The following is a 13698-nucleotide window of genomic DNA, read 5'->3' as shown; positions in this document are numbered from 1 at the left end:
GGCACCATCCCACACACCTCCTTTCCTCCCTATGAAATCCCTTTCAAGTACATGAGTTCCCTAAGAGGATGTTTGAGGATGACAGCCCCTCCATCCTCATAGGGATGGCCGTTGAATGAACCCAATTTCCTGCACTTCAACTGACACACCCCAAGTATCAGCTTTTTAGAAGCAAGCAAAAAGACTTAGAGCCTGTACGAATTTTACAACTATCATGTAGAATGTAGAGTCAGATACAAGAAGTGGTAAAATACATATAGTAAAACATATGGAAGTGATTACTCCATAAGGGTAATGTTATGGTGTTGGTTTAGAGGTGGTAAAATGCCAGTTAACTCTGTGCCAAATAACATATAGAAATTTCTTCCAGTGCTCACTTTGGCAGCAAATACACTAAAATTGGAACAATACAGAGAAGATTAGCATGGCCACTGCACAAGATGTCTTGCAAATTCATGAAGCATTCCATGTTTTTTAAAATTTTCACTTTATATATATTTTTCTCTCATTTATCTGTTTCCCTTGATTCTCTTTCTCTCTTTTCCTCTGCTAAAAGCAAATCTCTATTGTTCTCTTTTTCAATTCTCCTCTAATTTTTTAGTTCTGTCTTCTCTCCTCCTCCCACATAATCATCACATCCTATATCATGCATCTTCTCTCCCAGTCCATCATTTGAAATTATAAACTCTTTTGCAAACTTATTGTTTTATTGTGCAATAACTAATTACATTGTTCCTGTTTATTATGACAATTAACATTGTAAACATCATAGCAGAAACTATTTGGTTTAATGCTGTTTATTGTTTGCATTGATTGTTATTATTTGTTTTACCCTAAATTGTTAGTTACTGGAAACCTCAGCGACAGTATAAGTCCACAGGATAGACCCTCTATTGCTTCAGAACCATACTGTTAGATGAGTAGATATACAAACCACATGAAAAACCAAGAGAACAAATCATGCCCCCCAAAAAACCAATAGAATCCATCAAAACCACAGAGAAAGAAATGTTAGATAAGGAGTTAAGAATGTACATATTTAAACTGATCCATGAGGTAAAGGACAATGTAAGGAGTGAAATCAGAGAAAAATATACAGGAAGCGAAAGATCATTTCAATAAATAGATATTCTGAAAAACAAGCAAGCATAAATTTTCAAAATGAAGAAATCAATAAACCAAACAAAAATTCAATGGAAAGCATTATCATCACACTAGACCAACTGGAAGACAGAGTTTCAGGTAATGAAGATGAAATTTACAATCCTGAAAATAAAGGTGACATAAAAGATTTTAAGAGATCATAAACAGAAATATGGGATAACATGAAAAGATCAAATTTAAGCTTTATTAGAATAGAAAAAGGCTCAGAGATAGAAATCAAAGCACAATCTTTTCAATAAAATAATATCAGAAAATTTCCCAAACCTAAATAATGAAATAGAAAATCAAATATAGGAGGCTTACAGGACACCAAATATGCAAAATTATAACAGACCCACACCAAAGCACATTATTATGAAAATACCTAAATACAAAATAAGGAAAAAGTGTTAAAAGCTGCCAGAGAAAAATGACAGATCATGCTTAGAGGAAAACTAATCCAGATCTCAGCTGATTTCTCAACCCACAACCCCAAAGCAATCAGGTCTTGGAACAATATATAAAAGCTTTGAAAGAAAATAAATGCTAGCCAGGAATACTATACCCAGGAAAATTAAGCTTCAGAAATTATTTTTTAGATTAGAATACACAATCGTTTATTCTTTTTTAAAAAATAAATCATTTTGATCATTTAAGAATTGTTTTAGAAGTATTTTAAATATAATTTTTATGTAGGAATTTTCAAAATTTTTTTCAACCTAAACCCTTAACCTAAAAGAAAGGCTTATGTGACATTTTAAGTAAAAGGGACAAAAGTAAACCTGGTCTGCTTGAGGTAAGATTTGAGGCCTGGGACCCATCTACTTACTTGCTTGTTCATGTCATCTGAAGTGTAATACAAAAGAACTTTACCCTACACTACTGGAAAGCCACAGTTCTGTATTAATAGAAACTATTTGTGAATTTTAATCATCCACAATTTTTGTCTTACACACTCCTTGATATATTATGTACTTAGTTAGAGGTTGCCTATAAATCTCAACAAAGATGTACACATATATTGCTAAATCAGCTAGCTAATCCCCTGATCCCCTGCTCACCTATCTAGAATCCATAAATTGTCAATGTCCTCTAATAATTCCTGGTCATTGAGACCAACCAAGAGAATATCAAATTATCATTCTTTGTCCCATTTTGTTTTTCAGCAATGAGCTCACCAACAGGGAAACTAACTGTCCAAGCATGTAAGTCTAGTTAGCTATTTAAACAAGTTGAATTTTCACATCATCAAAGCTATCTTCAAATATTAGCTCATGATTTCCCATTTATGTTTCATATTTTCTTTTTAAAAATTAATTAATTTTTGCATTATATTTCTTAATATACCATTATACCATAATTTATCATCTCTGATTATGTTGACACCAAATTCACATCTTCATACATATATTTTGAATAATGAAGCTTCAGAAATTATAATGAAATAAAAACTGAATGACAAACAAAAGTTAAAAGAATTCTCAACTAGAAAGTCTGTTCTATAAAACATACTCAATAAAAATTTTCATGAAAAGAAAGGAAAAATAAAAGGTAAAAAAACAGCAAAGGAAGAAATTACACTAGATGAATAGTCAACCAAAGGAGAAATTACTTCAAATTAAAAACCAAAAATAAATCAAAATGATAGGGAATAAAAATCATTTCTCAGGCTGGGGTTGTAGCTCAGCAGTAGAGTGCTTGCCTAGCACACACGAGGCTCTGGGTTCAATCCTCAGCACCACATATAAATAAATAAAATATAGTTATTGTTTCCAACTACAACTAAAAAAATAAATATTTTTAAAAGTCATTTCTCAATAATAACATTGAATGAAAATGGCCTAAACTCATCAATCAAAGGACATAGACATAGACTGGCAGATTGGATTAAAAAACAAGACCCAACAAACGAGATTCACCTCATAGGCAAAGACATCCACAGAATGAAGGTAAAAGTATAGGGAAAAATAACATGTCATATACATGGATCTCATAACAAGCAGGAGTTTCTATGCACATATCAGATAAAATGAACTTCAAGCCAACGATAATCAGCAGGGACAAAGAAGGACATTTCATACTGTTTAAGGAAATTATACATCAATAAGACATAACAATCATAAATATTTATGCCCCAAACACAAATTATAATCAGAAACTAATTTGAAATTTTACACTCTAATAAAAGAGAAAATCTTTAAACCATCAACAAATTTCTAGAGATACATGACCTACCTAAATTGAAGCAGGAGGATATGTAAAATTTAAAAAGATCAATTTCAAGCAATGATATTAAAGATGCCATCAAAAGCCTACTAACAAATAAAAGCCCAAGAGAAGACAGATTCTCAGCCATGGTTACCAGACATTCAAAGAAGAACTAATACTAACCCTCCTTAAAATATTCCTTGAAATAAAAAAGGAAGAACCCTTCCAAACTCATTCTACAAAGCTAGTATCACCCTTAATACCAAAACCAGAAAAAGACACAACAAGAAATTAAAACTTCAGACCAATATCCCCAATGAACATAGATGCAAAAATTCTTAATAAAATACTGGCAAATTGCATTAAAAACATTTTAAAAAGATAGTGTAGTCTCATGATCAAGTGGGATTCATCCCAGGGATGTAATGTTGGTTCAGCATACAGAAATCAATAGACATAATTCTTCACATCAATAGACTTAAAGACAAGAATCACATGATTATCTCAACAGACACAGAAAATGCATTGGACGAAATAGAGTATCCATTCATGTTCAAAACACTAGAAAAACTTAGGATAGTAAGAACACACCTCAACGTTATAAAAGCCATATATGTTAAACCCAAAGCCAACATCATCCTAAATGAAGAAAGCATTCCCTCTAAAAACTGAAGCAAGACAAGAATGCCCACATTCACCACTTCTATTCAACATAGTCCTTGAAACTCTAACCAGAGCAATTAGAGAAAAGAAAGAAATTAAGGGGATACAATAGGAAAAGAAGAACTCCAACTATCCATATTTGCTGACAACTTGATTCTACATTTAGAAGACCCAAAAAAACTGCACCAGAAAATTTCTAGAACTCATAAATGAATTCAGCAAAGTAGCAGGATATAAAATTCACCCTGATATATCAATTGCATGCCTGTATATCAGTGATAGATCATATGAAAGAGAAATTAAGAAAACTATCCCATTCACAATAGCCTAAAAAAGTAACATAAAATCTTTTAGAATAAATCTGAAGAAAGAGGTGAAAGACTCATACATTTTTGGTGGGACTAGAAATTCGTGAAACCACTCTGCAAAGCAGATTCCACAGAAAATTTGGAATGGAACCACCATTTGGCACAGTTATCCCACTTGTTGGCCTATACCCAAAGGACTTAAAAACAGCTTACTACATCAATGTTTATAGCAACACAATTCACAATAGCTAAACTATGGAACCAGCTTACATACCCCTCAACATAGGAATGAATAAAGGAAATGTGGTACATATACACAATGGAATATTACTTGTCCATAAAATGAATAAAATTATGGCATTTGCTGATGAATGGATGGAACTGGAGACTATCGTGCTAAGTAAAATAAGGCAATGCAAAAAAAAAAAAAAAAGCTAAATGCTCTCTCTGTTACAAGGAGAGGGGAGGGAAGAATAGAAGTTCATTGGATTACACAAAGGGGAATGAAGGTAAAGGAGGTGGGATGGAAATACAAAAGACAGTAGAATGAACCAGACATAACTTTCCTATGTTCATATATGAATACACAACCAGTGTAACTTTACATTGTGTACAACTACAAGAATGAGAAGTTATTCTCCATGTATGTATGATATGTCAAAATGCAATCTAGTGTCATGTATATCTAAAAAGAACAGATTTTTAAAAGGAACTTCTTTCTCACAGAAGCAGTTTTAGCTTACAGGTGAAGTTGTGGATTAGATAATTATACAAGGTATCTTGCACCCAGAACATTTTAAGAACAAAAACTAAGACTCATTTGTTTTCAAGATTTTTGGTCTTAGGCTTTTGAATAATTTTCCTTGTATGAAGAATATGTCTATATTGTATATATTGAATAACTTTGTATTCTAAATATAAAATTTTTTGAAATAAAAAAAGAATTCTCCAGCTACTAATTCATTCAATCATTATTATAACAATGTTGATCTCATTATCATTATTATTTCCATAAATAATGGCTCAAGGTCAGTTATATTTACTAAATTGTAGAGTCAACAGTCATGCTTTCAAGGCTTATAATCACCATTAACCTCTACAGAAGATAGTGGCTCACTACCATAGGAAGTGCTAAATCATGGGACAATAACCATTATTCAGAGCTGTTCTAAAGATGACATATGCATAAAGTGGACTACATGACATCTAGATCCTTTTCATCTCTTAAGTACCTAGAAAATGTGGAAACCAACTCTCAGCATGCTATATTAAAGGGAGTATACCTTGTACCCTAAAACTCTCCAAGTCAAATTAAATGGAAAAAAATGAAGTACAATTCTTTTTCTTTGTCACACTTAACAGACTAGGAAGGAAGAAATACCAGCAGCTCAACTGAACCATAGTCCTTGCAACTCCCATGAGGGAGTTTCTAGAGTAAGCTAAACAACAGAGGAGAGATCACAAAGAAGGTGGAATAGGTCAGCCCACAGCTCAGACCCTAGAGACACAGTCTTTTTACCCATCCTACCTTCTGGGGAAGATTACTGTTGGGAGCCACTATATCCCCTCAGGGACCCACTCGAGGAGTGTCAATGAGTCCCAACAATTACTCTTTGACCTGAATGAAGACACAGGAGAGTCATGGTTTAGGAGACTTATAACCTGATGGCTCATTCCTAACCACCTTTCTACTAAGGCCTACTCAGCTTCCTTGAAGGGAAACTAGATTTCTCATTCTCAGGCTCCATCCTGAACAGTTCTTTCTGTCCCTTCTATTTCATAGATCAACTAAGAGTGCCTCTTTCCAAACCATCCTGGACCTATCTTCTCTACCTCACTCACAGAGACCCAGGCAAGCTTGAACTCCAAAAGGAAGGCTAGCCGATGGTATACCAGATGCCTGCAAACTTCCCATGTGTGGAAAAGCAGTGACAGCCTCCTGTTCAGGACATTTCTTGACAACATCTAAGCTGACTCCACAGGTGAGGGCTGTGGACATTACAGATGGTTTATAACACCAACATCAAGCAGTAGATCGCCAGCATCTTCACCACATGCATTCCTTTCCTTGACCCTTGCAAAGCCCCTACAAGGTAAGTTGAACTATTATGCCATTTTTTAAAGATATTATTTATCAGGTAAAATAAATGCCAAAAGTCATATTTCTTACAGTAGTTAAACCAGGGTACAAACCTCACCCTGAGTTCAGATCCTAAAGTTCCCAAGATGTGATATACAACAGAGATGGTATCCTCCCCACTGACCTCACTTCTCCAGGGCTCCTGTCCATGAACACAGGATCAGGATGAGGTAGGCAAGACGGGTTATCTAGATCTTAGGTCCTGTCTGTCTCCTGAAGTCATAGTCTTTGTGGCTTGTGCTGTGTGCATGCACACTCACACACCTGCATGGCCTTAGAGAGGAGACGCCATTCACTCCACACTCAGCAGCATCTCGGAAAGGGCCCTTCACAAGGTGGTGGTGTCTCCTTGTCAAAGCACAGGTGAGAATCTAAAGCACATGAAGGATGCCTCCTTGACCATCTCTATTGCCCCCCAAAACAAAGGGAAGCACTTAGCCTCTTTGTCCCTAAACAATTGTCCTCAGCACCATTACACTCATGTCACTGACTTCTCAGAGCACAAACATGTCCCAGAAAGTGGATATTAGTGGTCAGCAGTGTTTGAGACTTTGACTTCCTTCCATTGAACTCAAGGCCCTGGCTGCCTCTAGCATTCATGTGGATACACCTCCCGCTCCTCTCCCTGGTAGCATAAGGGTCATTACATCTCTTTCTCCATGGTTTCCACAGAAATCCTCTCTCCCTGTGACCACACTCGAATATCATACCCTTTGGCTTTCCATCCTGAAGACCATCCTGTGCTCAGATCCTCTTTCCCTGTTGCTTTACTCCTGCACTTATTACAACCACTTCTTCTATCTGGTGCCTCTCTTTCTTACATTCTTAACCTCACCCCCACCTTTTTATATTTCTTAACACTTTAAGGTTGTCCTTACACTGGATTGTCAGTCAGAGTGTTTCCAACTTCATTGATAAATTATTATATTCATTCAAACACATGTTTACACTGAACAAACCAAAAATGGTTAGTGAAACCCACAAACACCCTAATAATTCTTAGTACTTAATGAATAAAGCATAAAGACCTTGCATGAGATGAAAATCCTCCACAAAATAAAATCAACTTGTTTCCCAGGCTGATGTCTTCCCCCTTCCCTGTCCTTTTCTGTTCCCTCAGCTCTGAGAAAGATATACAACAATTTTTTTTTTCCTGGAGTCATCCTCCACTGTCTGAATTTTTTGGTACTTGAGGTTATCTCCATAAGGAGTTTGGACTTCATCTATGTATTGATGCGTAGACATGAGTGATTTTTAAAGAAATGGACACAAACATATTTGTGTATTATATTTTTATTCCAACAGACAGACATCTCTATAGGCAAGACCAATTCATAAAGGAAGAATAGAGATAAGAAAAGGAGAGGGAGTTAGAGTTATAGGACTGAGGACGATTCATTGAATGACGGAAGAGGCTAAAATACGTTTGCCAGTTAATGAAAGAGCTGGTATTAATGTAGACACTGAAAATACTGCTGTTTTTTCTCCCTCACATAGCTTGATGTATGGACCCTGGATCTCCATCCCAATGTACCCTCTTTTTTGTTCTTAGCTCATTCAAAAGGAAACCTCTCTCCATCTCCTACCTCCAGTGAAACATGGGCTTAAACCAGGCTTGGTACTGCACACCCACTATTCCAGTGATTCTGAAGATTGAGGCAGGAGATTTCAAGTTTCAGACTGGACTTGGCAACTTAATGATCCTATCTCAAAATTTTAAAACATTAAAAAGCCTGGGAATATAGCTCAGTGGTAGAATGCCCCTTGGTTCAATCTCTAGTACTGGGGAAAAAAAAAAAAAACGGACTTGATCCACTAGCAGCATCATGGCTACACTCTAAACCAAATTATCACCAAACATTTGAAATCTCGATTTAGAATTGAATGTATTAGTTATGATATTGCTAAAATACCAGAGTAGTGCAGAGAATAACATAACAAAAACTTGTATAGAATAAAGAGAACATTTCATATTTCCTCCAATTTTTAAAAATAAATATTACAGATACACTTGAAATGTTCTTATTCCCATCCAAAATCTTCTTTCTGATTCCCACTCCAGAGATGACCACTCTTCTACCATTGGTAAGATACTTCCATTCAGGACTTATATTCCTGCTACATTCTAGGTATATTACTTTAGATTAACATGTACATGTATTTTCTGATGTGCCATATATGTTCCAGTAACTTGCTTTTTCTCACTACATTATTTGTGTCTGATTTATCAATGTGAATTTATTTTTTAAAAACAGTTGAAAGGAATTCATTAATAAGAATATAGTACAATTTCCTTATCCATCCCTCACTGAATGGGCCATTTATAATTTTCCTATATGATAAGACGCATCTCATGCATGTTATCTTGAGGCCATGTGCTTGAATTCTGTAGGGCTAGTTAGAAAGATAATTATTTGGTGGAAGGTGTATGAATTTCAGCTTTCCTACATGTGGGCTCATGGTTTGCTGATTCCTTCTTCCTTGTAGTCCTTCCACAAATTGTTTTAGTTTGGAACAGTTTGTTAAATTTTATGTGTAAAGGAAACCCTGTGGTATTTGCATTGGGATTTCATTGAATTCAGAGATTACCTGGAAAAGAACTGAGGTTTATACAGTGAGACTTTCCATGAACATTCCCTATAGCCCCAAATTTCTTTTTTTTTTCTTTCATTAAAGTTTATGAAAATTTATTGAGATTAAAAAACTGTTTTGGACCTCTTTAGTTAGAATTATTTCTAGAGGCCTCAAAATTTTCTACAACTATTTTTAATGTAGAATCTTTTTGAAATAATATTTTCTAATTTACATAAATATAGCATCAATTTTTCTACATAATGGTTTATAACTAAGAAAATTATTGAAATCTCTTTGTTCATCCATAGATTCCATGGATTTATTTGTAGATGATCACATTTTTCTATGAATAATATCTTTTTAAAATTAATTTATTCATTCTAATTAGATATATATGACAGCACAATGCATTTTGATTCATTGTATGTAATTGCAGCACAACTTTTCATTTCTCCAGTTGAACACGACGTAGCATCACACCATATGTGCAGTCACACATGTACCTAGGGTAATGATGTCCATCTCATTCCACCATCTTTCCTGCCCCCATGACCCCTCCCCTTTTTTCACTCCCCTTTGCCCAATCACAGTTCCTCCATTTATCCCTTGCCCCCCTCCATTAGAATAATATCTTTTGTTTACAATCATGACTTAGCAAATTCTTTCTAGTGTTCCTTTTACAAATAGGCTAATCTTCAAGCATTTTATACAGACTACTAATCTCCATGCTTTATGTGGCTCTATGGCCACATCTATTCAACCAAATGGCACAAACATCCCAAGTCCCAGCCCTGAGGACCCACTTAATTCTTTATCACAAACCCCAAGGGGCCACTACAGCATTGACTATGCCTTTCATTTCTTGTTCTGAATTTTCTTTTTGCCTCTCAACCAGGTACGCCCATCTCTTTCTTTTACGTTTTAGCTATGTTTTTGGTGGGGGGGGTTATATTCACATTTTTCTAAACTTTCTATGTATTTTATTAAGAATGGGACCTGTCAACATCAGCTTTGTGTGCCATGTTGCTTAGAGCCCAACCTCTAAAATCTTACATTGCTGTATCATATAAACTAAACATAGTCTCTGAGCCTCCAGGTTTATAGAACCCTTTGAAATCAGAAGTATAGGAATTCTAGATGAAGATAAGAAAAGATACCTTAAAAGACAAACCCAAAGTGCTTTAGATATAGAGATGATAATGTACATCCTGATTAGATATGACAGAAGAAGTAGACCTCCATCTCTCGTGTCTAGCATATAATTCACATATTACTATAAGAAACACTGAGAAGTAATGATTAAATTAATTACAGATTTAATTAATTTTTAAGTGGAAGCCTCTTCAGAAAAATTGGTGAATTATTTATGAGAACTCAGATTACTGCAACTAATTGATTGCACACTGTAAAGTGGCTTTAAGAAAATAAGAGATTACATCTTTTCTAAGAAACAGTCCATGTGGGTATTCTTGGTGGTGCGTGTCTCTCCTGGATGTGGAGAACTAGGAATATAGGCTCATCACCCTTCACGGGACTTCATCATCCCATCCAGCATCCTCCACATCTGAATACATTTGGCACAACAGAGAGAAGAGGAAGCCCAGCACTGGTTCACATAAGTGGATTGGCTAGAACTCGCTCATATGACTAAACCTCAACAGAAGGGAATCTGGGAAATGTAGTCTAGTTGAATGTCCAAAGAGAAGAGAATAGTATGGATATGGACAAGCAGCTTGCCAACTGTCATAATTAGTATGTCTTAAAATGCAAGATGGGACAAAGAGGAACCTGCAATGGAGCAGTGAAGGGAGAACTAATGATATTTCAGTTAGAAGAGTAAGATGGTTTGAGCCAAAGCACTGAAACATGAAGTATAAAGGCAGAATAACATAGACATTATAGTAAAACAAGAATCAAAATAACCAAGGCACTGATGAGAGCTAAATTGGGAGATTTTTCTTGTGAGTATCCTACATGTAGGGAATACAATAATCCAAGGTTCACTCAAGCAATATGGAGGGAAAGCTTATTGGTATTTGCAATGAACAACACTTATCCATTATCATTCTGGAGAAGTTAAAAATAAACAATATATTATATTCCACTTTCCAAAATCTTACATTCTTCTTAGACTAGATATATGCTAAGTGGGGTGGCAAGACATGTTGTCCAGATGATTGGACATGAAAATATGGGAAGAGGAGACCAGGTCTGCCAAACTAGACTTGTGAGCTTATTAAACAGTTTTTGTAGGTACTGTGAAGTTGCATGAGTCACAACACAAAATAACTAAGAACAGAAAGAAGTCTGAAGAGAAAAGAATGGTGATTCTGTATACTTGAGGGCTTGTCAGATATAAAACATTTTAAGGAAGTGGTGAAATATAAAAGAATCAAAATAATACCATTTTGTTCTGACCTGACTTCATTTTATGTTTGCTTAAAATGTTTTCTTTTCAGCCTCCTGACAGCTGTATGTATGGTTGACAATAGAGTAGGACCTTCCATGGCCCTGACTATGGCCCTCATATATAACAAAAATGACTCTGAAATGTAATCAAAACAATTCCCTGATATAATCAAAATATCTGTCTCAACAAAGTCTTTTCTCACCTACATCCTTGTGGTTTTTGGTGGTTTTTGTCTTTATAAACGCTGTGCTTCCACAATTCAAGTGCTGAGAGTTCTTTGAGTCACTAGCCTGCTCTCAGTCGCCTGCCTGTCTTGCTCACTAAAGGATTTTTTTTCCCTTTCAATGTTGCTCAACAAGCATGGTGATCTGTAATTCTCACACACTCTGTAACAACAGCAAAAGTCTACTTCCAAAATGGGACACCAAGGGAGAAAATTCACTGGTTTATTTTGGTGGAATCTAAACCCAGTGAGCCTTTTGATTTACAGTCTCCTAATGCCCCATACAGACCCATTACCTTATGGGGTCTGGGATCACTCTTTGTTTGGTCATAGAACAATTCCACATTTCCAGGCCCATCTATCCACTAACTGATCCATAGCCTGGAGAAATTAGTCAAAAACTCCAAAGGTCGTCTGTTCCCTATTATATATAATAAAATCAGTGTGTGATTCTGGCTTCTCCATTAAATTATCAGGTCCTTGAGAGTAGGGACTATGCCTTATCCACTGAATGAATGAATGAATGAATGAATGAACTGTATTTGGCACATATTTTGATTTTTCCATAGACTCTAGACCATGGAATATGAGATTTAATTATGAAATGATTGAGTCTTGAGAGTTTAGCGTGTGCTTACAGGGGAGGATGAGCACTTCTGATTCACACATTGCTCACTTCTCAGACATGAGTGAATGTCAATTAGTCCCAGAGACCAACAGAAATGTTTCTTCAAAGTTTGAATGTCTCTGGATTTTATGAAGGCAGGCATTGAGAAAGCAGATCACTGGAGTCAGAAGATACATACAGAGATCATAATGCACAGTATGGCACTAATAATTCTGGACTCTTCTTCTCTTTCATGTTGAAGGAACCATGAGAGAAGAAAACCAGTCTTCTACCATGGAGTTCATCCTCTTGGGAGTCACGGGTCAGCAGGAGCAGGAGGATTTCTTCTTCATCCTCTTCCTGTTCATTTACCCCATCACAGTCGTGGGAAACTTACTCATCATCCTCGCCATTCTATCTGACAGTCACCTCCACAACCCCATGTATTTCCTCCTGGCCAACCTCTCCTTTGTCGATATCTTCTTCTCCTCTGTAACCATCCCTAAGATGCTGGCCAATCATCTCCTGGACAGCAAAGCCATCTCCTTTGGGGGATGCCTGACACAGATGTATTTCATGATAGCTTTAGCCAACACAGACAGCTACATGCTGGCGGCCATGGCATATGACCGAGCCATGGCCATCAGCCGCCCTCTTCATTATACAACCATCATGAGTCCAAGGTCTTGCGTCCTGCTGGTGGTTGCATCCTGGCTGATTGGAAATGCCAATGCCCTTCCTCACACTCTGCTCACAGCTGGTCTGTCCTTCTGTGGCAGCAAGGAAGTGGCCAACTTCTACTGTGACATTTCCCCCTTGCTTAAGCTGTCCTGTTCTGACATACACTTGAACGTGAAGATGATGTACCTAGGGGTTGCTGTTTTCTCTGTGCCATTACTGTGCATCGTTGTCTCCTATGTTCGTGTCTTTTCCACGGTCCTCCGTGTTCCATCCACGAAGGGTGTACGCAAAGCCTTCTCCACCTGTGGTTCTCACCTCACAGTTGTTTCCTTGTACTATGGGACAGTCATGGGCATGTATTTCCGACCTCTGACCAGTTACAGCCTAAAGGATGCTGTGCTTGCTGTGATGTACATGACAGTGACCCCGATGTTAAATCCTTTCATCTACAGTCTGAGAAACCAAGACATGAAGGCTGCTCTGAAGAAACTCTTTCAGAGAAGAAGCTCTTCATAACCAATGTGAGGTCATACACTGCACACAGTGCTCACCACTGGGAGGAACTTGGAATTCCACCTCCAGTATCTTCTTCTATAGAGAAGTTTTGCCTTGGAAGTTTGCAGCCTTAAATTCCTAATTCCAAAAATCTTGTGACATTTGATAAAAGAATTTATGAAAATTGTCAGTTTGACCACATTTATGTTCCTTTTGGCAGAGAAGCAGTACAGCTATTGGGTTCAT

The 13698-nt window shown here is 36.6% G+C and overlaps 1 protein-coding gene and 1 non-coding gene across 2 annotated transcripts; both read left to right on the top strand.

The window, feature by feature from the left end:
* The first annotated feature begins 369 nt into the window (after window positions 1–369).
* Window positions 370–475, top strand: LOC143411021 (U6 spliceosomal RNA). The gene has a single exon (XR_013092752.1). It is a non-coding gene; the product is annotated as a U6 spliceosomal RNA (small nuclear RNA).
* Window positions 476–12543: 12068 nt separating this feature from the next.
* On the top strand, window positions 12544–13473 carry LOC143410230 (olfactory receptor 1A1-like). The gene has a single exon (XM_076870991.1). It carries the CDS (start codon window positions 12544–12546, stop codon window positions 13471–13473), a length of 930 nt encoding a protein of 309 aa, XP_076727106.1.
* Window positions 13474–13698: the final 225 nt, after the last annotated feature.

Source organism: Callospermophilus lateralis, chromosome 11 (genome assembly GCF_048772815.1).
Source record: "Callospermophilus lateralis isolate mCalLat2 chromosome 11, mCalLat2.hap1, whole genome shotgun sequence".
In the NCBI taxonomy this organism is placed as follows: Eukaryota; Metazoa; Chordata; class Mammalia; order Rodentia; family Sciuridae; genus Callospermophilus; species Callospermophilus lateralis.
The sequence above is the reverse complement of the archived record's forward strand: the minus strand, read 5'-3'. Positions and strand labels throughout refer to the sequence as shown.

What these genes read in the sequence shown, in the direction of transcription:
- LOC143410230 (XM_076870991.1), top strand. Translation starts at nt 12,544, where the DNA reads ATGAGAGAAGAAAACCAGTCTTCTACCATGGAGTTCATCCTCTTGGGA.